Below are 27,472 nucleotides of genomic sequence, written 5' to 3'. Positions count from 1 at the left end.
AACCCCACCGGCTGCAGCACGTTCCAAATAATTGGCTGGATCCCTTTTCCCACCTGGCCTGGGGTCTCTATTCCACCGGGTGCTTAACTAGTACACCTTGTAAGTTTTGCATTAGAGAACCTAGCAGGGGAGGAAATTTTCTGCAAGTAAGGAGAGCAGAACTAGAGCAGCCCGACGAGATTGAAAGGGCAAAACTATCACGCACCAAAACTGTTAAGTTCTGATGAGTTTTATGACTTTGCCTTCATGCCTCTGGTGTTCAATTGATCATGGCTTCCAGGACAGCTTGGGGAGGAGAGGAGGGGAAGAGAGGAAGGTGCTGGTAACAATTCTCAAATCTCCCCTCCAGCTCCGCGCTTTCAGATGCAAATACCTCGCTGAGTAATGGCTGGGCTGCGGCCCCTCCTACTCTCCCCCAGCTCCTCGGGATTTTCTTGCGAGGGAGAAGAACTCCATCCGTCTGGAGGGCGCCGGAGGAGGGGCGCGCGTGTCTGCGCGCGTGTGTGTGCGCGCCCGGCGGCGGAGCGGCCGCCTTTCTAACCACCCTCCCTGTGTCTCCGGTAGGTGCCCCAGTCTCAGTGGCTCCCCGGGCTGGCCGCGCTCGGCGCTGCCAGCAGGGGAGCAAAAACGCGGACCACCATCACCCGCTCCGCTCCTCCCCCCACCCCCCCCACCCCCGCGCCCTCCTGGATCTCCGACGCCCACCCCTCTCCCTTTCTCGTTCGCGCGGCCCCGCTGCTCCGGAACCGGGGTCCCAGCCTCCCGGGGGAGCCCGCGGGGGCCCCTCAGAGCAAGCGGAGGAGGCCGGGGACAGGGCTCTGAACCCGCGCCCCACGGAGCGGGCTGTGATTGGAGCAGACACCCGCGTCTGTCCTCCTGGACGCAGCGTGTGCCGAGCGGGCGCCGCCAGTCCGCCCGAGCGCGGAGCCGCGCGCACCGGGTCCCTCACCGGGTCCCGGAGCGCCCGCGGGCGCCGGGTCGCTGAGCGCTCGCCCTTTCGGATGCGAACACCCGGGCGGCGTGGGTGGCGAGTGCCGGATGCCTCCGGGAGGGCGGCGGGGCCCCAGGTGAGTGTGCCTGGGTGCCGGGGGCAGGGACCGCTCTGCCGGGCAGAAGCACGATGTGGGCATTTGGAAGCTCCACTCTGCATTGAGCGGAAAGCGGGCTGGGGGAGGGGGGGGGGTGTCCGCATAGAGTTTCTCCGGGGTCCCCAAGTTCCTGGTGCGTGGCCGTGGGACTTGCGCACCAAGGCAGGACGGGCGTGCAGACTGAGCTGAGGGCGCTCGGCCCGCAGAGCCGGTGATGCCTGACACCAGGTAGGACGCAGTCCGCGAGTTCAGGGTGAGCTCGGACCCCAGCGTGCTCCGGAGGAAGAAGCGATAAAGGCGGCCTAGACCGTTCTTCTCCAAGAGGAACGCCAGAGGGTCCCTTTTGACCCGGGACGGATGGGGGCAAAAGTCTGCGCTGCCCACACCTTTAGGCTCCGCAGCAGCGGTCTGGGACTAGCAGCGGGCGTGCGTCTGCGTGTGTCGGGGTCCTTCTGCATCCTTGAACTCCTTTTACCTTCCGTGAGGGTGGAACTCATCTAAGAGTGCTTGGCTTTTTGCGGTCATTAGTATTCTGCTGCTACTGTGTATCTGCTGGGCGTCCTGCTTTCCCCTCCGTCCTGGCCCCGTGGTTCCTTGGGGGTGCCTTGGGGAAAGGGCGCCCTCCCGCCGCTCCGAATGCGGGTGGACTTCCCCGCGGGTGCACCTGCTTAGTGCCGCTAGTTGCTGGTATTCGACCTCTCGGCGTGGATTAATGAGAAAGAGCCTGTTGTCTGTGTTGGCTGCACGTTTAGATCGTTAACCTTAAGGATGTCTTAGATACTGTCCAGGTGAGTAAAGATTAGTAATGAGTTCATTCAGCTGTGGGCAAATGGGAGCCTGTGAAGAAAGCATCGAGGATTAGGTGTCTCAGAGCTTTGCAGGTCGGCAAATTGGAGCTTGGATATACTTAAAAACGCATTTTTTTTTTTAAAGCTCCTCTTTAGTAGATAATTTGTTAAGTGAAGGGTCTTTAAATTGGACGCACTCTCGTATTTCTTGGAACCAGATAGGTGTTCAGATCATTTTTACTGCAGAAGTACATAAACAGAACTTTGGCGAGGGTGGGGAAATAAGCCGGGGATAGAAAAATGTCAGTTAACTGGAGATTCTGTGGCTCTTGCTGACAACAATGCACTTTAAAAATCATATCAACATCACAAAACAAGTGTATTTTAAAAGAGTTTTGGGGGGGGGGGCGGTAGTAGCAGCCCTCTCCTTTTTTTTTTTTAAAGGAAAGTTTTCATTGATATACTGCCAGCGACATCTAAATAGTTTTTAAGTGTGTCTTTATAAAGACAAGTTAGTAGGGGGCGGGGGGGGGGCGCGCAGGGGAATGAAGGGAGAAGATGATTACATTGGAAGCTTTTAGTCACTCACAAAACAATTACTTCCCCAAAGAGCTAGTTAGACTTTATATTTACCCAAGTTCTTTCTTGTGACATATATAAAGGGGGGATACATTGAGAAGCATTCGCTTTGTCTTTGGGGCTACTTGGAACAGAGCGAATTAAAATTCTAAAGAATTGAGGCAGGTAGTCACACTGGCAACTTTGTGGGAATCTTACTTGTGGGTGAGTGGAACAGAGTGGCAGGAGCAATTAGGTGGCATCCAGCATTAATAGTCTTTATCTGGTCTGGCTAGCTGAAAGTCTGTCTGTGAGAGGAAAAATAAAGGGAACAATAATCAATAGTGCAGACCAGCGCCCTGCTCAAAGCCAGGGAGGCTGCAGCTTTAATAAAAGGGCATTGTGCACTCACAGTGTGAGATATTATTGTAATTAAGGGCTGCAGCAGGTCATTAGGATTGTGTTAACAATCAGCTGACAGGCTCACAACTCTTCTTAAGCCTACTTTTATTGATTTAATGGCACAGAGCTTTTCCCTTTCTTATAGAAGGGGAACCAGAGAGCATCTGTATGACTGCAGTTTACCCTTGAATTGACTCTAGTTTTTCTTGTCCAATGCAGAAGAGAGGGTGGAGAGCATACTGAGTTGGCCTCCGTTCAACCTTCCTGGTTCTAAAAATCAACCCACTATGTCTCCTCAGGGATAATGTCTTTGCTGGTCTGCTGGTCTCCCTATCATTCAGCACTTTAAGGTTTTGTTGTTTTCTGTGTGTGTGTGTGTGCGCGCGCGCTCTTATTTTTGTGGCTTTTTTTCCTCCCCCCCCCCTTTTTTTTTTGAGGGCAGAGCTGCTGTAAACTTCTCAGAATGTTTCCTGATTTGAGGACGTGAATACATCTGTGTGTCCAGTCACATGCTTTCTTAGATTTTGTAGAAAGCTTTTCTAAAGCACTGAACCCATAAATTGTTCAGTGTTATGAATGTGTATGCCTGAGTGATTTCAGCCTTCCTGGATTTTGTCAAGTGTTGTTTTTATTGCATTGGTGGTTTGTGTCACATCATGGTTCTCACACACAAAAATGTTTTTTTCTCTTGCTCAGAAGGCTTCCTTAGTTTAACTGGGGATTTCAGAAACCTCTAACATAATGAATAAATGTTATTTGATGGCAAAGTGAGTCCTTGGCTTGAAGGAATCAGTTGCTTTTAAGTGGGGTGATACAGGGGGGCTGAAGACAAGGAAGGAAAGCCTGTGATCAGAGTCCTGTGACCATCCAGCCTCTGACAGGCACAGCAGATTTAGCTGTAAGCAGCGGTCCTTGGTCCTCGGGTGCCTCCTCTGGGAATTTGTTGGTTTTGCAGGAAGATGCCCCAACCAACATCAATCCCCCTTGAACTTCTGCAAGAATCCTCACTGAGCAAATGATCAGTGCAAATGAATATGCAGACATCTGTCTGCACATTCACTTCAGATTATGCCATAGACTTCTGTTCTGGGAGAATTTCTCTTTGACTGTTTTTGCAGAGTGCTTATTGAGACATGGTGCCTTTCAGTGAAGTCACATAAACCATACCTGGCTCAGTGTAAATGCAAGGGTAAATGAAACATTAAAGTTGATACAGCTAAGGTATGTTGGAAGAGTATCAAGGAAAAACCCTTCACATATAATCCTGCCACTTTGTTATTATATAAAGAGCTCAGAAGGGCTGTACTTTATCACTTTTTTTTTCTTTTTTAATTGGTATAGGCTGCTTCTAGCTAACTATAAACTATGATTCCCCCTTTTATTTTATCCACCACACAGGTTATTGGTGCTTAGTTGAAATTGATCCTATAATCCAGTTAGCGAAGTTTTCACACAGCCTCTGATAACCAGAGGCTCACTGCAGGCTGTGTGGTTCATTTCCAGGGCCCCTGCCTGCATATTTAGGCCAGGGAACGGTGGGAGGTTGTGGTTTGTGGTTGTAATGCTGTCTGACTTGGGAGCTAATGGACTTGATCATAGATAGTTTCTTTATGTGAGAAGTCACACATGACAACCGCAGCTTCACTAATTAAAATGTGAAAAAAATTAAAAATTATGCATTTTTTGCAAAAAAGAAAGGGCTGCTTTGTCAATGTTTAAATTATTGAAGTTAATGCTAAACTTTTCATGGCATACAGATGAAACCATTTAAATGGTAGTATATTTCTGTGCTGGATGCTGCAGGTGGCAGTGCTAAGTCTAGAATGATTATAATGGGTACATTAGGAACAGATGCATCTACTATTCAAGATTTGCAGCAACAACCAAATAATTATACCTGTACATTCTTACGTTCTAAGATATTCCCCCGAGTTGATATCCTATTTCTAAAATGTTCAATGGGCCATTGTTAAAATTTCAGTGGGAATAGTTTACTATTGTAGTGTCACAGTATAGGAGGAATAAAATATATTTTTTAATCACCGGGGCTGTTTAGAAGGGGGGGGAGCAATTTTAAAGCTGGATACTCCTCACCCTCCTTTTTTTTCCCCTCCACCTGGACATACAATCCTAAACAACAGGTCCTGTCACTCTCTTCTTCTTCTGTCCCCCTGACTCTGCTGGATAGAAAATCCTGTGATTTCCTGCTTTGAAAATTCAAACTCATGGCCATATAACAATTCCAGGAGATCAACACTGCTTTTCTTGACTTTTGGAGAGGCTGACACATCCAAAAGATAATAAATTAAAAGGCACTTCATTATCAGAGTGAGAAATACTTAATGGCCCCTTTAAATTACCCGTAGCATCTAGTCATGCCCAGTCCCATCAGTAACTGGCTATGTGACCTTGGGCATTGCGCTGGGTTCTGTAGATTTTGATTTTGTCCTTCATAAAGAAGACAAGCCTGCCTTGGGTTTTTCTAAAATGTGTTCCAATTCATGTCTGTTATTCATCTGTGGTTCTACCGTGTGCAGGATCTTCAGTCATGAGGAGCAGTGCATTGGGGGCATCTTTATATTTTTGTTTTTGTTTTTCTATAACATGAACCCTCAGGAGAACCAGTACTGAAATGACAACTTTATCCTGTGGGTACTGCCCTTAATAACTCAGCTCCAAGTAGGGAGGCCACAGCTGTTAGCATGCTCCTTGTCCTAGATGATTTTCTCTCTGCCGTGGCACCTCTGCTCATTCACAAAGGGGAGGACTTGAGAACATATCTTTTCACCTTTCTGTTTCCCCCCAACACATTTGGTGGATCTACTTTAAAACCAAGTAAAAGTGACAGTGAACAAATATGATACTTGCTACAGAGCAGGACTCTAACTTTATGTACAGATAAATCACAGGAGGACCTCAGTGGTAACAGGTGGCAGCTGTCCTGGGGAAGGTGAGACAAATGAAGGTCTTTAAAAGACATTGGACAAACCAGGAGGCGGACTTGCCATTGACTTTAATATCATTTAATACCCAAGGAAGGTCTAAAAAAGAACAGGCTACTTTTCTCTGACACCACAAAGGAACCGGTAAATGGAAGGTTGCTCTTAAAGCAGTGGTGATATCTTTACAGCATCCTCTAACCACTGCTGTGAAATGGTATCAGTCCCACTTGGAAGCATGTATATTGTTCACCGTTCATGAGGATTCTTTAAAAACATGTTGCTTGTCAAAATGTCCAGCTTTTAAAAAGCAATCTTGGACGAGACAGTTTCCTCTCAGTAGGCCAACAGAAAGTTTTATTCCCCCATTTTGCTGTTGTTACAACCGTGAAGTCTTGTACAATTATGTTTTATAGATCAGCCAGCAAATATCGGGAGGAATATCAGATTCTGGAGGTGTCTGGGAGTCATCCATTATGGATTTTTTTTTTTTAATTCTCATGCATTACTTTCTGTCAAGCACACTGACAGTCCTCAAGTATTTTTACCATTGTTTTCCTAGAAAATGCACATTATTGAATTTATTTTGTGGCTGTTATGTCCCATCTAATTGTAAACTGTACTTATCTTTAAAAGGATAAAACTTCCTTAAGTCAGTGTACCAACAGATGATAAACAGTGTGTTTGCATTGAAATTTACACTTAGTATATTTTCAGTGTCAAAGGCCCACTACTGATGCTAACTTCAGACACAGAAGCATGAGAGCAGTTCTTGTCCATAATTTAGAGAAACTGTGATGTTATGAAGTCATTACTGAGATACACTGTAAACCATATTTATTTAATATCAGACTCCATTTTAAGTGTCGTAAAAGCTAAAATAGTAATATATTTTATTTTAATATTTAAAGATAATCGTATTTTAAAGCTCAAGTTATTTCCAGAAGGCAGATAGCACTGGGTGCCTTTTAAAAAGCAGTTTAGCATATGTAAATTAATTGGTAATTAGGCATGTGTTGAGAACTACTTGTATGGTTATATATGAATGGGAGTGGCTGAATATGATACACTTTATACCACTTGTTATGTTTTTAGTATGTTGCCTTTGAGATGGAACAGGATCTGGAGGATTTGTGCTTTTACTAATTAACAATTGGTATGCTGAGTCATAAGTAATTTTTTTTTGTAGGTAAGGGGTTTTTAGTCATTGATTTAGGTATGAACAAAACATTCGCTTAAGAGCATCATTGTGACTTGATCTGATTTTTAAAAGTGGTTTCACAGTGAAGTGGAGCAGAAAATCCAAGGAAATTTTATAATAATGAATTCATTTTGCTAAGTAATATTGGCTATTAAGGTTAAATGAATAATAAACTGTCTACTTACTTGGATATAATTGTTGCCACTTAGTTGAACAAAAATAATTGGAGCAAAATGTAGCATGATTAAGTGATTTCAGGTCAATAAGTGATCTTGAGTTAGTAAATACTGCCGGACTGATCCACATTCCCCTCTTGTTTCCTTTTTGCTTCAGTCATTTAAAAATTCCTTTGCAAGATTTCAAAGGTGTGTTGTGCTGATCACAGAATTGTGATTTTCATGTGTTGTTTGGGAGAAAAGTAAATGTTAGAAATGAAAACAGTACAAGTTTTATCTTTAAAATATCAGAGCAAAGACAACACATTCTAAATCTTGCTCAGGTAATTTTTTTTTTTAAATTCAAGATTAATTATTATCCTGTAGCCATCCCCTGGACTCTCCCAAACATCTGTGGTTGGCTCCTATTCACTCTCCTCTCCTCAGATATAACCTATTCCTGGCCTCCTCCTCAGAGTTATAATGCTCCCCATTTGTAACTGTCCAGAAGTTGACACAGATCTGCAGAAGTTACCTAAATTGTACATCATACATCATTGCTCTGCACTGGCTTTTTTCCTGAGCTGGTCTGGTAGCCAGACCCGTAGCGGGTCACTCTCCTACCCTTGCCCACTAAAGACAAGATGACACAACGCAGCTTGGGGGCAGAGGTTTTTGCTTGCTTCTGTTGTGACTTGCCCCTTGTTGGCACCTGTATATAATATAATACCCAGGGGAGGAGGTGGAAGGAAGAGGGAAGATGAATGATAGAAATCTAAGAAGAGAGGGTGCAGGTTTTGTCTCAGATTCATGAGGCAATATTTAACCCACTGTGAAAAAGTCAACAATTGTGATGGATCATACGCTCAAGCTCATTTATTCCAATATATATAAAACATAACAGCGTGGTGCCTTTGTGTATTTAACATCTGTGGGGCCATAGGAAGTCTGTCTGGAAGGCAAGTCAATAGGAAATCTCAAGTTCAAGTTTTGGTTCCTTGTGTTTGATGACACAGATACCTGGAGGTTCCTCATACTGGTTCAGGGCCCCTCATTCCTTTCATGACATCCTAACCCGGATGGCTTGGGTTGGACTGCTATACTTGCCTTTACCTTGAAAACCAGATATCCGTGTAAAGATTGAAAAAGAAGGGAAGGATTGGAGGAAGCCTGAGAGAGAAAAGGGACATCCAACCCGCTCTCTCAGGTGTATATTCCTGCCAAACGTAGGCACTCATGAAACACCGCACTCGGATCACAGCCATTCATACGGTTTTCCAGATTTATAAGCACACTCCACAAAAGGTATTATTGAGGCATTTATCTACCTCATGCAACAGAATTTCCATCCTCCAGTAATGTACACAAAGCCAGGCAAAGTATCCTTGAACATTCTCGCAGACCTTCAAGAAAGGTAAAGAACATTTGGCCCAAGAGCCTGGAAAATACTTTATACCCCACAGAGAAACATAATGGGATTGTTTTCAAAGTGATTGTGACTCATAAACACAGTAGAGTTAGCAAGCAGTTTATATATTGCACGTAGTTAAGTGTTCATGCTAAAAGTTAATTTAGCTCTGGCCCATGTGACTGAGTTGGTTGGGAATCCTTTGGTCATGTTCCCAATCTGGTCATAGCCCAGGTTGCTGGCTGGATCCTCAGTAGGGTGCGTGCAGAAGGCAGCTGATTGATATTTCCCTCTCTCCCTTCCCTTTGCTCTCTCTCTAAATTCAGTAAAAACATGTTTATACAAATAAAAATGAATTTAATTATAATGAAAACAAGCAGTCCATAACTATTTTCTGCCAATTATGTGTCTGCTTCTGTTCTAGATGCTGTGATACACAGATAGGGTAGACATCCCTCTCCCTCAAGGTTCGTGTTAATACTGGCTGCTTTAAGCACCCTTGACTTACATAGGAAAACACAAAATTCTCAGGTATCTCTTACTCACAAATGCTACATTGTGACTAAAGTCCCCCATGGCATGCTCCATAACGCGCCTTGTTGGGATGTCCTAGCCAGTTTGATAAATCCATAATCTTGTTGTGTGAGAGAAGAGGAAGTTAAACATCTCCTGTTAAAATTCATGCTACATTTTGTAAATATGCCACATTTTTCTTTCATATTACTGTGACTTTCTTAAATCCCTCTACCCTTTATCTTTAGTTATTAACAATGCACAGTTTTTCATAGCTTAAAAATGTCAACAAAATTTATTCCATATAACTGTCAAAAGCATAAAAGGTAAGACCTGTAAAAAACAAACTTTAAAGATGATTTAGTTTAGCTCCCTTCTTTTGCCAGGGTAGAAAATTGAATCCCAGGGGATCCAAAGTCCTGCAGAAACGGTGGAGGTTTTAGGACAAAGACTGCCGTGTTCCTATTCCCGCTCCACATTATGTTTGTTTTCTTCCTGTCAGTGAATATCCCGAGTGAGCTGGAATAAATGCCTCCAACTACAGTATCAGTCTTTGACCTGTAAGAATTACAGAAATTGCTTCCCTATTACATTCTTTTTGAAAAAAGATTTTTGGTGCCATTGTTTGTATCCATCTAGATTTTTTTTTGGTTCATGATCCATATTCTCTGGCACTGACAAGAACTAACAAGACTGTTTTCATTCAGTGTGAGAGTTTTCTAAAACATTTTACTATAGATAGCTTTTAAAAATGCTTTTCTTGATTTCAGAAAGAGGAATGAAGAAGGTGAGGGAGAAGAGAGAGTGAAAAAAAACAAAAACAAACAAACACCAAACATCAGTGATGAGAGATAATCATCGATCAGCTGCCTGCCTACTGGGGATTGAGCCAGTAATTGAGGCAGGTGCCCTGACTGGGGAATCAAACCCTGACCTCTTGGTTCATTGGTCAACATTCAGTCACTAAACCACGGATAATTTTTAAAGGAAAACTAACTCACTTCACAAGAACTAGTATTAAACTGAAAAATATCATCATGGCACTAATAACCCTAACAGCTATTCTTTTAGTGCTTTTAGTTGGGCCAGACACTATCATGATTTGTTCATGATTTATTTATTTTATCCTGTTATGCAATAGATGCCATTATTACCATTTTTGTTTTATAACCCAGAAACTTGAAGCTTTATCTCTGCAACTTACTTCCTTAGAATTCTGTGAACAACTTGTTTAGCTGACTGAAGACTCAGAATCTGTCACTATCGGATGCATTGCCCAGTCTTTACCATTGTGCAGTTATCATAACTCCCTGAATTTTGAATTCCCCAAATTAATTCCCTACTTTGTTAGATACATTTCATATTAAAACAATGCTGTCAAAGTTCACTTAATTCATCAAGTAGCCCAAATAACATAATGTATCTATATTACATTTAAAAAATTGTCCCAGGCAGCATGGAGGGACCTGGAGAGTATCATGCTAAGTGAAATAAGTCAGTCAGAGAAAGATAAGTATCACATGATTGCACTCATGTGGAATCTAAGTAACAAAATAAACTGGTGAATGAACAGAGTGACAGAGTGGATCTAGGAAGGAGAGGGAAAACTGGAAATGTCCTTTGGCCTCAGGTTTCACAATCTAGTCTCAGTCCTGTCACCACAATGCTAATCTAGCCCGCCTAGTCCCCAGGAACCTTGGAGGCCCATAGTATGAGGGAGGTCACATGACTGTGCTTCTCCCCATGCTGACAGCTGTTGCCTCTAAAAGCCACCACCCTGAGCTCCTGACTAATTCCTGACTCATTGTAGACCATCCCATCAGGGATGCACCATTGCCTAGTTTAATCACCTACCCATCATCTTTAACTAGAGGTAACCTGTCTCAGTGGGTTAGCTCAATCCTCCCTACAAGGAACGTTTAACCTCACTGGGAGGCCTTCATCAGAATATTAATGCCTGACTCCAAGTTACTTCTTATGATTCGAAGTCTAGAACAACTTGACCTTCTAGAGTGGTTTCTACAATAAAAAGACCGATTTCATTGTTGCTCCTGAGATGGGAGATCTGGATTTGGGGAGATGTGTTCAGTGCACAGATGACAGTGTGGTCCGATAATGGTTTATCATTTTCTGGTTCTCTGTGTACAATAAGTCTGTTTTGCAAGTAGCTGGATTATTCCACAGTGCCCTCTGGAATTTCAAAACTTTACAGAGCTATTTTAACATGAGTATGGTCCCTTGGATGGAGCTCAAAGTCAGTGCAATCCGTTTCTCCCAGTAGTGTGGGCTATTCCAACACCTTTAACAAATCTCACCTTTTTTCTACTTACATGGCATTTTCTATCAGTATTGGACTATCAGAAATTAACAGGAGTAACAGTTACTGCTATTACAGGAGAGACAGGTAGAAAGACAGAAAAGCATATAGTACAAAGGCAGTGTAGCTTCTGCCTTCATAGGGAGTTATCTTTTGGCTTCATGTTCTTAAAACTGTATTTTTATCCTCTCTCAAAACACAACACACATGTTAATCCTTTACTATAACTGTCCAATTGTTGACTTATTCATAGTCAAAGGAATTAATAAACCAAAGTGCAGCATAGTCATTTACATGAGCAGTTTCTCATAAATTCTCATTTGTCTGTGGTTTTGGAAGTTTGTTTTGTAACTGATTTTTTATATCTTGCATAATCAGGATTCTGTAACTGAAAGAAGTAGACCTTAGAATGAGAGGTTTTTCTTTTTTCTTTTTTCCTGTGCTGATGCCAATAATGAATGGGGCTTACAAATACAGTTGAGTTTCCTCACCCCTCTGATGGTCCATACAATTCAATCCCATAAGTGTGTTTGGGGGGAAGGCCCTACTATGCGCCAGCCCCGCTGTGAGACGTTCAGTAAATATCTGTGGAGTCGAGAATAACTGCAGTGAAAGAGCATAACTGAACCTGCTCCACAGCATCTGTGACAGTGAGTTTGAAGAGTGGGAACTGGAGACGACTGAGCTTTCAGCTGATCACAATCAAATCAGAACACGTCAGAGCAGCTGGTGTTCTGTGACTCAGAATCAATCACCCAGCGTCGAAGCACCTCGTGCTTGCTCCGTTATTTCTCTTTACAGTTTCACGGGGGAGATTTAAACCAGCATATGTCCTTCCATTTGCCTAAATCCCTGCTTTGCTTTCATAGCCTAATGCCAGCACAGGAAACTGCCTGCAATATATATATATAAAAAAAAAAGTTAAATAAGTAAAGGCTAGCATTAAAATGATTTTTTTAAATGGATGTGGTTCCATTTGTGTGCAATAAACCATATGCTCAGATAGAATGCCTTAGAAGCAGTGCGGCATTTTAAGGCTGAATTCTGGGACAAGAATAATTCTGCCTCATTGACATAGAACCACGGTGGTTGCCAGTTTCCATCTAAGTTTGTAACTTTTAGTTTAGCAATTATACAAATGATGGCATCCTGGGGAAATCAGTGTGCAGTTTCTAAATGAACGTTCCCAGTTGTGTGTCCTGGTTTCTGACACGAGTTGTCGCTTTGACCCGACAGGAACCTCTGACACCATTCTTGGGCGAAGGCGATTCTGCGGTGGTGACCGCCTCCAATCGGACACTCTACAAACTATCGTCTCTGGACTCTCAGCTGACACCCTGCCGGAGGCAAGAGCTGCCAAGCCAACTGGAACTGTGCCTTCCCTGTTGTCAAGGCTCTTTTCTTACACAGGAAAAAGGAAGAAGAAGAAAAAGATGAAGTTGGGCAGAGTGGAGTTCTGCCACTTCCTGCAGCTGATCGCCCTGGTCCTGTGCTTTTCTGGGATGAGCCAAGCGGAACTCTCCAGGTCCAGCTCAAAGCCCTACTTCCAGTCCGGGAGGTCCAGGACCAAGCGCAGCTGGGTGTGGAACCAGTTCTTTGTGCTGGAGGAGTACATGGGTTCAGACCCCCTCTACGTAGGAAAGGTAGGGCATGTGGTCTTTTGGAGTCACTGTGATTACTGGGAATGTCCGTGCTTGGATGGAGAACTGCTCACTTATGCTTTGGGATTAGAGAACAGGAAACTCTCCCTCTATTGTCTTTAAATTATGAGCAACTCAAACCTGCTCTTTCTAGAGGTGGTCTGGTTTTGATAGATTTTTTTAAGATCTGTTTTTTAAAATTATTTTTTGGTTAAAAATGAATATGAACAGAAGTCAGTTAGAAGTGATACTAATTCAACCAATGGTGGGCAGTTTGTGGTGCATGTGTTAGCTAGCCCAGTGGGAACCAAATGGAGCTTTATTTTTCACAGCTCTGTTCTATTTGGGCGCGTTTTTCATTTGCGTGCCTTCTGCACGGAGGGGCTCTCAGGAGAATGGCCTTTCTCTCCCCATGCTCATATTGGGTCCAGTGCCTAGTGTGCTGCAGGGCTGATACTTCCATATTTGCAAAGGCTTCCTAAATTTCTCAATGATAAGCACTGGTGAATGTTTTCTTCATAGAGTCAGTTTTGACAAGAAATCTGTACACAGATTTCTGCGAAATCTATACATTGGCACTTGGTCAGCTTTAGTAGGCTTCTGTTCCTAATAAAGCTGATGAGTTTATCCCTGAGTGAATTTCCAACTTTGAATGATCAAGGAAGAACCTTCACTCTTATTTCATGGGATAATGTTTTCATTTGAACAACCCTTACATACAGGTGAAAATATGTTTTTGTTGATGGGTATCTATATAAGTCAAGGCGGTCTGTGTTGTATTTACTGTTTTCATTGAATGCCTCTGTATTTTAGAAATAATGATGGACATTGATTGAAAAGAGAAAGATTTGAGTGAGGAAGGTCAAGGTTTCTAGGTTATGGATTAGAACTTTCTTTTTTAGTCCAGCCATAGCTTTTTTTTTTTCACTAAGAAAAAATGTGTTAGTACACAAGTGTTTTTGTGCATATGTATCTTCATAGCCAGTACTATTTTAATAGTACCATCTTATACAGTGTACATGCACTAAATTTCTCTCTTAGCATTTTCCATTTTCTTATAAACAGAGAGCAGTCAGTGACCATTATGCATTGTTAATGACTAAGAATTTAGAGCTTAATTGTATTCATTTTTAATTAACATTTAACAAATTCATCAAACTTTTTCAGTGGACAGTTTTATAATATTCAGCTAATTCAGAAAGAATTAGTAGTGATTAGGTGATTTCACATTTTTATGAGAATGCAAAATTTTCTAAAGACAACTAAAATATTTCCATTAATTTGGTTTTAAATGGGGTTGTCACAGTGAGGTTAACACTTTGAAGTAAACATGACTTAAATTTTTTTAAAACACCCTTCTTGTACATTTTAGTCTACATACTAATTCAGAATGCTTGTATCTAAATAATCCTCACAAGTCAATTTAAAATTATGAAAATACATGCTGCTAAGGTTATTTAAATTTAAAATGCATATGAAGTTTTTGGGCAATGTTTTTGTTTTTCTCTGAAATTGTGGGGTTCCTTGATTAGATAACAGGAAATATTCTATGTTTCCCTTTCAGTTAATCAGAGACAATCACTTGGCAGATTGTATGGGATGAAAAACATGTTTGTGTTTATTTCTTATCTGGTGTATAGTGGGAGTTCCATACAGATGCTCACAGAAAATGTTCAGGATGCAAATGGGTTAAACATAAAAACTCTTTAAATGACTAAAATTTAGGGAAAAAATGCAGTAAGTTAATTTGAGATGGAGAGTTAGTGCGAAATATAAGGAATGATTCATTCCTTATACATAGAGATTTCAAATGCCAGAGAAATTGTGTGTGTGTGTGTGTGTGTGTGTGTGTGTGTGTGTGTGTTAGGCCTTTGAATTTGGATACCTTGGTAATAAGTAAATAACATTTGGTCATTAAGACATTGAGGATAATAAAGTCATAAGATGACTTGTGATCTTATTTTAGCCTATTTAGTGGGTTTATTCAACATGATAACTAAAGACCAAAGTAGAACAATTTGTTGAAGGGATCAAGACTGTTTGTAGAACCCAGTGGTTCTCAACCTTTCTAATGCCACGACCCTTTAAAACAGTTCCTCATGTTGTGCTGACCCCCTAACCATAAAATTATTTTTGTTGCTATTTCATAACTGTAATTTTGCTACTGTTATGAGTCATAATGTAAATATCTGTGTTTTCCAATGGTCTTAGGCTCTACAGCAGAAAAACACTAGCAGGGTCATGACCTACAGGTTGAGAACTACGAACAGGGTCGTCTAAGACCATCAGAAAACACAGATATTTACATTATGATTCATAACAGTAGCAAAATTACAGTTATGAAGTAGCAACAAAAATAATTTTATGGTTGGGGGTCACCACAACATGAGGAACTGTATTAAAGGGTTGTGGCATTAGAAAGGTTAGAAAACACTGATAGAACCTTCACCACAAGATCTCCAGGGCGTGGACTTCTGGGCTGTGTTAGAATCTGGCCTTTATCACGAGATTCTCACTCTTATCTGGTGATTTGAGTTGATAAACTTTTAACTGGAAAGGTATAAACTTAAGGAAAGAGTCATTAGTTATTACTCCGATGGAATTCTTTTAATTGAGTTATAATTGACATCTAACATTAGTTTCAGGTGTATAACATAACAATTCATCATTTGTATATATTGTGAAATGATCACCACAATAAGTCCAGTTAGCACTCATTATCATACATGGTTACAGATTTTTTTCCACTCTCTTAACATCTTGCAAATACACAGTGCAGTGTTATTAATGACTAGAGGCCTGGTGCACAAATTTGTGCATGGTGAGGTCCCTTGGCCTGGCCAGCAATTGGGGCTCTCTTGCCCAGTCCCAATTGGGACCATTCGGGCCTGCCGACCTGATGGAGGGACAATGGGAGGTTGGCCAGAGGAGGTTGGCTGTGCGAATGAACTGACCACCAGGGGGCAGCTCCAGCATTGAGCATCTGCCCCCTTATGGTCAATGTGCATCATAGCAACCAGTCCTTCACTAACCAGTTGCTTAGGCTTTTATATACACTGAGTGGTCAGATTATTATGATCTCTGAACACATAATATTCTGGCCACTCAGTATATATCCTATATATTATAATAAAAAGCTAATATGCAAATTGTCCCCTTGACCAGGACCAAAGTAGAACAGTTTGTTGAAGGGATGAAGACTGATTGTAGAACCCAGTGGTTCTCTACCAGCAGGCAGGCTGGCCAACTGCCCACGTCCCCCCAGGCTGTCTGGACCCCACACATGCACAAATTCATGCATCAGGCCTCTAATATATATACACTTAGTGGTCAGATTATTATGTGTTCTGAGATCATAATAATCTGGCCATTCAGTGTATATAGATAGTCAACATGCTGAATGGAGTTCTGTTTTAAAGAACAATAGTGCACCTTTCCCTAAGAGTGTTTCTTAGTTGCCATCATACCTGTCTCCTTGTCCTGTTATAGGAAGAATATGGTGGAATCCCTCCTTTCTCCCCTGAACTGACTGTTAATTCACAGCCATCTACAATATCTCATTGAATTGCACTGCACTTCTCTAAGTCCAGCTTTTTCCTCACCTTGGCATTTCTCACCTAATGTCCTCCAACTAGCTGACAAAAAATGTGTCTGCAAACCACCGGCCTCTGTTCCAGGCGTTAAGTGGTTTTCATCTCTCCTAACCATAATGGGCTGCCAGCGATTGCTGCGCTCTGGGCCATTACTTTCCCTGAAATGCGTGCTCCGTGCCTCTTCCACAGTCGGCTTCTCTAGCTGTGAACATCACTCTTGTCTTCCCTGCTACTCCTCTTTCTTCCCTGCTTATTCTGGGAGAATTTATTCATGTTACCTCAGTCAGCATCAGATGTGTAGACATTCAGTGTGGGATCCACTCAGCTTTCAGGTCAGCTTGCTGGAACGTGTTGGTGAGCATTCTTGATGCGGCCAATTACACCTCAGCAGTATCTCTCACCAAGAGATACTCTGTCTCCTGATAACTAAAGCTGGGCTCGGTGATCCAGAAAAGGAATGTTCCTCCTGAAAAGAGGTTGTGTTTAAAAAAAAAATGAGGTAGGAATTAGATTCCATAACAAGGCAGATTTATATTAGATAAGCATAAAGACAATAATGAAGCCCAAATATGTACTACTTGGTTAGGGAAAAGCCTACTCTTTATGGTAAGGTTACATTTTATAGATTATGGAGAGGAAAACCAGCAAAAGTGCCCTCTCAGTATGTAGATTACCTAAAGTTGGCACCTACCTTGGAAGAAAGCAATGGCAGTTTGTTTTTTCTTATGCATGTGTAGAAATCCTATTTTCACAATAGCCTTGTAACCAGCATGCATTGTGAAGACCCTTGTTCTTACCTTGATACTTTGCAATAGAATGGCGTAACTCCTAGAGGGAATTTGGGCGTGGGTCAGCTCTATGGGATCTAAATAAGTTAAGATCCTTAGACATATGTTTTGGCAGGTATTCTTAGCTCTTACTATACTTCCGTATACTAGTAGCTCTAAAGTATTCAGTGTACTTTCTCCACATAAAATCAACAATTCAGTTTTTGTTTGGTTTCTTTTCAACCCTAGCAAGAATAATACATGTGATTTTGCCACTAAATTGCCCAAATTTGCCATAAATTCAGTTTAATATTGCCAGTTTTCTCTTCAAAGTTATCTGAGGTTACAAATGGAAGTTATCGTTACCTAAGGCTTCATCCGGTGAGACTGCATAACTGCATGCTGGAGGAGAGGGGCTCACAGTTATAAACCTAATTAAAAACTAGGGCATTTAGATTGGCTCTGAATTTGTTGATTGTCTATCCACATTGATCAAAAGCACTTTAATATTTTTTATTGATTTTTTACAGAAAGGGATAGAGAGTTAGAAACATGGATAAGAGAGAATCATCAATCAGCTGCCTCTTGCACACCCCATACTGGGGATGTGCCGGCAACCAAGGTACATGCCCTTGACTGAAATCAAACCTGGAACCTTTCAGTCTGCAAGCCAACGCTCTATCCACTGAGCCAAACCGCCAAACCGGTTTCGGCCAAAAGCACTTTAAAATGCTATCTTCTTGAACTCTTTTTGTTTGTATTTACTTGTCACCCACTTTGTGATGAGAAAAGCAAAAATTAAAATAACAACAGATCTATGCTAGTCTTGTATTTACGTTGTCTTTATGTTGAGATTGTATAATAAGTGCAAAATGAGATAAACTCAAGTGATGATCCTGGGCCTCTGTGACTGTTTGACAAGCTTTGCATGCGATGCTCTTGGTCCTGGAGTCCCAGCATCTGCAGCAGCCTCTGTAGCTCACCAAGCTCACCAAGATAAATGACAGAATTAGACAAACAGCAGGACTGTCCCCGAGCCTTTGCCGGCTCAAACATAGATAGATAAGTGCTATGTTGGGAGAAATTTCACCCTAATCTGCATGATTCTTATTGATTATCTGTCATCATAATTGTGATCACTGGAGGTTTCTCTAAATATGCTTAACACTATATCCCCCAAGTTCTCCTTTGCTGCTGTCCAGCCTGTCTCCTTCCATGTTCACGTCCATCCCCCTCCCCAGTCTCCTTTCTTCTTTCAGTGCTTATCTAGTACCTCCTCTGTGCTAGGTGTTGTGCTAGAGGGGAGAGTTTAAAGAAAACAAGCTCCTCCTCATAAAATTCACCATCTGGTTGATAAGCCATGCGGGTAACCAGATGGCAGTGGAAAGCAGTCAATTCTATAGCTAATCTACATCTGTGGAGGTGGGTAGGAGGGAGGAATGGAGCCATGGATCTGTGAACAAAGGCTTGCATGAGGATACAAGATGTACCTCAGTGATTTCGTAATCCTTTTGTACAATCTTCACATCAACACAGAAAAAATTATCTTCTTAGAAAGTAGGACAGAGTATTCTAAATCTGTATTAGAGGAAGCTTTATATAGTAGAAAGATCAGTAAGTAGAAACCCTAGTTTATACTTACAAGTTTCTCTACGTTGAACAATGCCCTTAAACATAAATTTCTTATCCTCTTATCGATGAATTAGGGATCAATCTGTAAAATTTTAAAACATTTCATTTTGACATAATTTTAGACTTACCAAATACGTTGCAAAGTATTATTTTAGAACCCAGCTTCTCCAAATGTTAATCTTACATGACTACATCTATTACACAGACCAGGAAATGATCACTGGTGTAATACTGATTATGATTCAGCAGTCGAATGCATATTTTCCATTTGTTCTACTAAAGTGCTTTTTCTGATAGGAGCTGGCCTAGTGTTACATCTTGACTTTGTCTTGTCTCCTTAGTCTTTTCAGCCTGAGGTTGCCACTCCATCTTTCACATTATCATTCTTGACCAGTAACTTGGTAGCATATATCATAACCTGGGTTAGTTTCCTGTTACTCTGAACCAGAGTGAGCATTTCAGGTGATGGGTATAGTTCTGACAAGATGCTCTTCCCATTGTATCTTGTCAAGAGGTGCAGGATGCCAATATGACTCATTTGTAGTGATGTTGACTTTGATCACCTGGGTCAGGTGGTGTTCTCCAGGTTCCTCTGTTGAAGAATCATACCTGAAATCTACACTGTCCTTATGGGTTGGAATTCATGATAGCTCTGGTTCAAGTGGATGCTCTGCAGGATTCATTGAAGTCCATGGTCCAATTTAAGGATGAGGAGTGGGTCCATCTGAAACATGGGTCAAATTTAAATCCTTAACCCAATCAAATAACGTCCTTAATCCCATGTAGTAATTGATCATGTTTCTCAAATATTTAGCCCTCATAATTGTAAAATGTGGTTTTAGAAAACAATACACACTTAACATAAAAAAAGTGTCTCAAGAAAATGCAATCTAATATATTAACATTTTAGTATATTAACAAGGGAGTTGGGATCTAAATAAGGAATATAATTATATGTTTGAAAATATTTAGTCTTGCTAATTCCTCCAAACGATTTATTTAGCGCCTATAACATTTCTGTTTCATAATCAATACTGACAATATCTTTGAAAAGCTGACTGAGTTAAAAAGGAGGAGTTCTTATATTAGAGGTGAGATAATAGATACATTTAAAAGTAAAATAAGTAGAGTAAGGGAACAATCATTAAACTTATAATTTAGAAGAATTAAAAAGCAAATCTGGATGATTATATCCACTCCAGAAAATAAATTTTTGAAAAAAATGTTAAGATGTTCTATGACTGTGAAAATATTTTATTTTTCTGCAAGGTGTCAGGGTTAGTTGCATTATTATCAAACCCTTTTAACATATTTTTGAAATCTTTACCTTTAAAAAGCATGTATTCAAGAAAGAATATATAAACTTACAGTTTTCTAATTATTACATATTCTTGAAATTTAACAAATCTCAAAGGTGAATATAGTAAGACTAACAAGCAGTGGTAATATTGGAATGATTACAATGGTATTTAACCTGTATATAGAAATATTACACATGTATCTTAGAACAGAAATTTTCAGGATAGGTTGTGTAGAAAGAACATACTATTGAAATTCTGGAAAAATATGTAGGATTTTTATCCAGTTCTTTAAAAATCTCATCCTTTAAAAATTCTAGTTTTTGGTATATGGCAATATACAATACATTTAAGGAGTTTTAATTGATACAAGTATACTTTTAAGTAAGTGGGAAGACCATTAGCCCAGTCCAGGATGGATTTTAATAGCTAAAGGACCATTTGAAACTAGTTGGCTCTACATTGCATTGCCATTTTCCAGGGAGCTGGTCTGGACCCAGCGAGGTTGGCCTGGATCAAAATAGGCTCAAAAGTTGCCTTAGGTTCCTTTTGCTTAACTTTTCAGTATATGGGAGTGTCTGAACACATTCCAGTAAATAACAGCTAGAGAACATGTAATTGCCAGGAAAATACTCATGGTGAACTCAACCAGCCTTAGTCTTCTCAGGCCAACAACCAGAGATTTACCTGCTGCCATCGCCTAAACAAGAGAGAGCCCCAAAGACACGGGAGAAAAAGCAACATAGCATGGCAAGGCCTTGCGCATTGCTGATTCAGCTAGCATCCTTGTCTTCTGTAGGATAAATTCAGAAGAGCAGTTTCTCAAGATGGGGCTGTGTTATAGGAATGGCAATTACATGAACCAAAATGACTAACATCATTCCAGCAAGTTCTGTGTGTAAACAGTGCACAATTATCTGATAAGAATGCTTCCCTTAGACTGTTGACTTATCTTCTGAGTTAAAATGCTGACATGTTTTAAGGTATTTAACTGAAAACACACAATCAAGATTTGGACAACACATGCATAATGCTCAACAGATGTGAGCTTGAAAGACTTGTGATGATCACTGGTGAAATTAGTCAAACCATGCTTAAATTAGATTTTTCTGGTGTGTGAGTCATTTAAGGGTCCACAGTGGCGCAAAGTGGGTGTGGAGAGAAGATTACACATTCTGCATTTGGTTCTTTGAAATGAAGAAGAAATAACATATCGAAGAAACTCTGTTCTGCATCCCACATCACTCCACCCCTGACACAGTTTATGTAATTTTCTCAACTGAATCATAACAGAACAGAATGCAGGCAGCAAATTAATTTTGCTTATTCAGGAGAAATAGATACTGACAAATTCTAGTCGATGGGGTTTAGTGTAATTATATCCAAGAAAAGTGAAGCTATCAACAGTTGAAAATGATTACTAACAAGTGAGATGAAAATTGTCACAAGACTAAAGCACACAGTGAAGGATATTTGCAATGTTAAACTCATCTGTGGGGTGTGCAAAGGAAGACAGAGTTGCGTCCAAAATAAAAGTCAGTTAAATTGTAGAGCAGATACACACTGTGGAAAAGTGCTTTTTATAAAGACTGGTGGGAAATGGTGGGATGGCATAAATCTTGATGTTGGAATTAGAAACTCAAGCCTTATTACAAAGGATAGTTATCTTTTTAGGTGAGCATTAGAATACCAGAGATTAAACTTTTACCTATTGCGCAGCAGCTACGTTCAGCAAATCTCGGGGAGCAGTTGTGGCGTGTAATGATCTGAAACAAGACTGTTTTTCCTATTGATTAGATCGTTTGTTGGACACGTGAGTACAATTGAGGATGGAAAACATATTCAAATGAAGGAGGATTCAGGGTTAAGGTCAGAGGAGGAAGTGCATTCTGTTTAAGATCCAATTAAGATTTCACAGTGGAATTTATGATAAAAACATAGGGAACCAATATTCAGATGGTTCATATCTTGTGTATTGTTTTCTCAGTGCTGCTCTCTGCACTCAGCCCACAGCTGCTGATTTGTGGTTAAGTTTGATTGCTGTAAACTCTGGGCACACTGATAAAGCTGTTTTTCAGGCACCACGTTTTCACAGCCTGCCCAGAGCTCAGGGGGTGTGGGAGAACGGGAGGTGGAAGGAGGAAAGGGTCTAAGCTAGGTAGGAGGCTTCAACAGTCCTGCAGTCACTCTTTCTATTCTTTTTTCAAACAATAACCCGTCTTAGAATTTAACAAAAAGCATTTGATGTCATTTCGGTTGTGAGATACAGTACCCCATAGAATGTACCCCTCTATAATGATTTTTCCCCCAAATTTCCTGTGGTTTTAATATTGACATTTAAATATTTATGTTGATATAGATTTTTTATCAGAAAGAAAAATAATGTGTTTTTTTTTTAAATTAAAAAAACTAAAACTTGGGGCTTTAAAGCTCATTTATTTGAATCCTTTTCTGAAATCAGGAGTTGATTGTACAGTTTCCCTGATGTGTGTGATCTGGCAGCCTCAGTCTATTTTTAGGGCAGGATCTGGGGGAAACACACAGATTTGAGTCACATTGAGTACAGCCTCCACCAGTCACCAATGGTGTGACTTCTAGCCAATAGCTTGCTCTCTTATTTCATCCTCTTATAAAATAGGGACAATAATAACAATCTCAGAAGCTGTTGTAAGCATAAAAAGTAGAATAGAGTTACTATGAAAGCATAATGTTGGGAGGATGACTCTTATTTTTAGGAACTGGAGTTACATTTTGCTATTAAAATCTCCAAAGGCAGCTCTTTTGCACCACCACCAACTCCCCTCCCCCCACCGCCTCATTTAAAAAGAATGCTGGAGAAGATGAAGTAACTCCTGGTCTCCACACCTGTCCTCATGCTCAGCTGTGCTTGTTTTTTGTCCCGAAATATGATGATCGGGATTGAACTTGAATAATTTATAACCAGTTCGTTAGTCCCAAAAAGGAAAAGTCGAGATTTTTATTTCCCTTGATGTGAATTCTGTCATGAACATTAGCCATGACTGCATTACCAAGATTATTGCTGTCATTAGCATTAGTATCTACTCTTGAGGAAAACAGTGTAAGAGAAGATTAGGGTTTGGGGCTCAATACACTAAAAGGGAGTTATAATAAAATTGAATGTTAACTAGGAAAGCCCACATTGATCTCTAAATATTTTTTTCCTCAGAAAAATGTGAAATGAGGAGCCTAGTTGTTTTTTTTGTTTGTTTGTTTGTTTTTTGTTTGTTTTTTTTGTTGTTTTTTTTTTATCAAACTGAAAACTTCCTGCATAGGCTGTAGATATTTGCTCTCTCTAACCCTTCCTCCAGGTCTCAGCTTTCTCCTTTGATTTTAAAAGTTAAAACAGCTGTATAAATAAATTGCAGTTCTCTCCTCCTGGCAGGGAGATAGCCCCTGCATAGTTGATAGACCTCCCAGCTGTTGGGCCAAGGTGGCACTGCCTTTCCCTCACATGCCTGGATCCGATGTATGGAAGTGGACGTGATTTCCTCAGAGCTATCTTTGGGGGTGTCTGAAGCTAATGCCATTTCCTGGATATACAATAGTTTACCTGAACGATGGTTGGGGGGCTGGGACTCAGGAGGCACAGAGACCTTGATTTTGAATGGTGGTAATCTCACCTTGTTGACCCAGAACCATGGACTTGATTATCCCTAGAATCCCTGTGATGGCCCTGTTGTGAAACCTACCATAGACCCAGCAGAAGGAAAAAGGAGAAGAGGTCCGGGGGAAGGGGCTAGGTGTTATCTTGGAACTGTCTGTTCAGTATGAAAAAGATTAGGAAGATTTCAGTTGGTTTTCTGGTAAGAAACATGCAGAAGATAAAAAGAACTGGGGGTTAGACCCCACAAAGAAAGGGCTTGAGAGAGTAAGATGGAAGCTTTCTATTTTGTTTTAAATTCTCTATAAGTATTGGATATTACATGGCACTTCGCATGTTACGTGATCATCTTTGGATACGTTACATATTACATGTGGTAATGACTTGATAGATTATTCCAGTACATTGAGAGGAAGTTGAGCAAGTTGTTAAACTCTACCTCTTAAGTTCATAAATCAGGGAGTTCTGAGGGAATTTCAATATCACTTTTTACTGGGAAGTAATTCATCTTCTGTTAGCATATTCTCTGTAAAATGGGTTTCAAATAGGTCTTATGTAATACAGTTGCTATAATATACTAGAGGCCTGGTGTACAAAATTCGTTCATGTGGGGGTGTCCCTCAGCCCAGCCTGCACCTTCTCCAATCTGGGACATCCCTCACACTGCTGGTTCCTAACCGCTCACCTGCCTGCCTGATTGCCTCTAACTGGTTCTGTCTGCCAGCCTAATCACTCCTAACCGCTCCCCTGTCAGCCTGAATGACTCCTAACTGCTTCCCAGCGGCCTAATCATCCCCAACTGCCTTGTCAGCCTGATTGCCCCAAACTTCCCTCCCCTGCCATGACCCACCTCCTCCATGCCCTACAAAGCTGCGGGGGAACCCCCACCCCCAAGACCCCAACACTTGGAGCAGTCACCAGGCCCTGCCTCTACTGTGCACATGGCCATCTTGTGGCAGCCATCTTATGATGGCCACCTTGTGATGACATCACGCACAAGGACCAGTGAAGTTTTTATTAGTATAAATATAAACTAAATATGGTAATATATGTAAAGTACTGCATATTTGAAACATCATTCCTTAAGGCTTAGCTGTAATTGTTAATAATAGTGATACATGTTATCATTCATCAGTCAGGCACTACTTATAACTGATCTGAGTCAGGTGTTTTCTTTTTAAAGCATATTTTAAAAACAACGTATAGTCTAAGGAGAAAACAAGGATAAATCCAAGCAAGATTCATCACATTGGCACACTTCATGACCACAGAGAAGTCCTTCAAGTGACCTTTCCTTGACCTCTCATCCATCACAAAGGGACAGTCATATCAGATATCCCTGCACTTTGCAAGTCTGAGTCAGAGCTTCCAGCTGATAACATCTGTCAGTGTGCTTTGAGATATATAAAATGTTCAGCCTTAAATAAAACTTATTTTTGATGGTAAGAGCAGCTGCTAGTTATATTTATAAAATATTAGGGTAGGAACAGAGTTTGCAACACATACCCTCTTATTTTGGTAATTTTTGATGAGTGATACTTGGACACTCTCTTTTTGGTATTTATTGAAGAGTAATTCTTTGATATATATCATCGAAACACTTCCAGGATTTGGCTGCTATTTTCAATTTTATGTATTTAGAATCAACTCAGATTTGAAATTACATAGGACAGTTTTTCAAACCACATACTAGTATTTGAAAAGAAAGGTCAGGACACACACATACACACATGATTGTTTTATTCTCAAATACTTTCTAAATCCAGAAAGTTAATGACATAGTTGAGAGTTTCCCAGGAGGCAAGAGATTCCAGTACCATTAGGATTCTACTGAAGAAAAGTGGCTTTAATGGAACTAGATAAATGGGATTGCTTGTTCATCTCTCAGTTAATTTTCTTTTTTAAGACTGTGCCTTAGGTCAGAGCTTCATTTAGTCTAAAGTTTGGCTCAAACCTATTGCTAGGTTTTACCCATCCTCTACTTCATTAAGTTCTGAATTCAGAAACTGAATTTGATTGATTCATTTTAATTCTAAAAATGGTAGCATTTTAACCTCGCCAGCTTTTGTGTTGAGAATTAATACTGCTTGCCTAACATTTCAGGGAAGAAAGGTTACTGAATATCTTGCTATAATTAGACTATATGTATAAACAGGTGTTTTTTTGCTTTGTATAATTGGACAGATAAATAAGGAAAACCCAAATATTTTGCAATTCTGATAGCCTTACTTCTAAACAGAGGAGAGGCACCAGAGTTCACATGAGACAATATCGATAGGCTTTTAGAAGTTTCCACTGTAAAGGAATCATTCAGGTAGGTGGATGACCTTGAGTATAATTAAAGAGAAACCATAGGAAAAGAAGGAGGCCAGAGGTTACTCACTCCCCTCCCTTTTTTTATAAATTAAATAAAATGCAAGAAAGGATGTGGAAATAAACCACCCAAAGGCTAATGTGATACAAAGAAAGAAAGGCTTTCTGAAATGCAGTTGTACAATGTACAGCTATAGAAATGCGTCTGTAACTAAAATAAGTATTCATGTGCAAAAGCAATCATGTTGGTTGCTTATATCCATATGAAAGCTACATGCATTTTAGGGCAAAGCCGGTGCCTTTGACCATGAAAATCCTCATGATTTCTAGATAAAATGAATGCTAAATCCAACCAAAAGCTCATAGGAGGTTTACTATCTGGTCCCTGCAGTAAGACAAGTTTGCAGGTGAAAAGAAAAAAACTCTTCAGCCTGCAGCAACTTTATCCATTGAAATGAATGCATTTATGTTTTACTCAACCAAATAGAAGCATCTAATTCAGTAGAGAGGATACATATCCTGGCTTCAAAAATGCTTCACTACTTACTGAAACCATAACTTGGGGTTATCTTCTTTCTCCTTCATCCCCTGGTATAAATGAAGTAAGAACTCTAACAAGAATTCATACCCTGCTCCCACACACCACCACATTATCACTGTTATTCAAAAAAGTGTATAAACATTTGGTACATAAGTGTAGCATATTCTTAGATTAAAAAAACAAGTGTACAGCCCAGCGTATGTGGCTCAGTGGTTAAACATCCATCCAGGAACCAAGAACATCACTGATTCTATTCCTGGTCAGGGTACATGCCCAGGTTTTGGGCTTGATCCCCAGTAGGTGGCATGCAGGAGGCAGCCAATTGATATTATTCTCTCATCAATGATTCTGTCTCTCTATGCCTCTCCCTTTCTCTCTCTCTGAGGTAATCAATTAAAACATACTAAAAAAGGTATACATAAGAATCTGACAAGTAATCCTTTTGTTGGTTTTATAAAAATGTCTGCTTAGAGACATTAAAGTCTTTACTCATATTTGGGTTTGGCTTTGATCATCTCTCACTGAAAGGTGTCATCAGCCTTTTGGTGATTTTAAACTATATTTTTCAGGGAGCCAGTTATTTTCCCTTTATATTTATGTTGATCTACAACAAAACACTAAGTATATCTAAGTGAATGTTATTCTATTTTTTTCTGAAAACTTGTGCCATGCTGAATCAAAAGCATGTTACCTGAAC

General features: G+C 40.6%; 1 protein-coding gene across 4 annotated transcripts in view; it reads left to right on the top strand.

The window, feature by feature from the left end:
* Positions 1 to 323: 323 nt before the first annotated feature.
* Positions 324 to 27,472, top strand: part of CDH7 (cadherin 7) — a 135,016-nt gene continuing 107,867 nt past the window's right edge. Inside the window, exons 1-2 of one of the 4 annotated variants that reach the window (XM_045574456.1) lie at positions 324 to 560; positions 12,606 to 13,012. In XM_045574456.1, coding sequence (XP_045430412.1) covers positions 12,803 to 13,012 — 210 coding nt within the window. In that variant the 5' untranslated portion in view covers positions 324 to 560; positions 12,606 to 12,802. Of the gene's footprint in view, positions 561 to 730; positions 1,068 to 12,605; positions 13,013 to 27,472 lie in introns of those variants that run through there. The other 3 variants (XM_045574455.1, XM_045574457.1, XM_036419061.2) reach the window with 3 other exon arrangements.

The sequence above is a fragment of the Pipistrellus kuhlii genome, unplaced genomic scaffold, assembly GCF_014108245.1.
Source record: "Pipistrellus kuhlii isolate mPipKuh1 unplaced genomic scaffold, mPipKuh1.p scaffold_m20_p_6, whole genome shotgun sequence".
Lineage (NCBI taxonomy): Eukaryota > Metazoa > Chordata > Mammalia > Chiroptera > Vespertilionidae > Pipistrellus > Pipistrellus kuhlii.
This window is presented reverse-complemented; position numbering and strand designations above follow the sequence as displayed.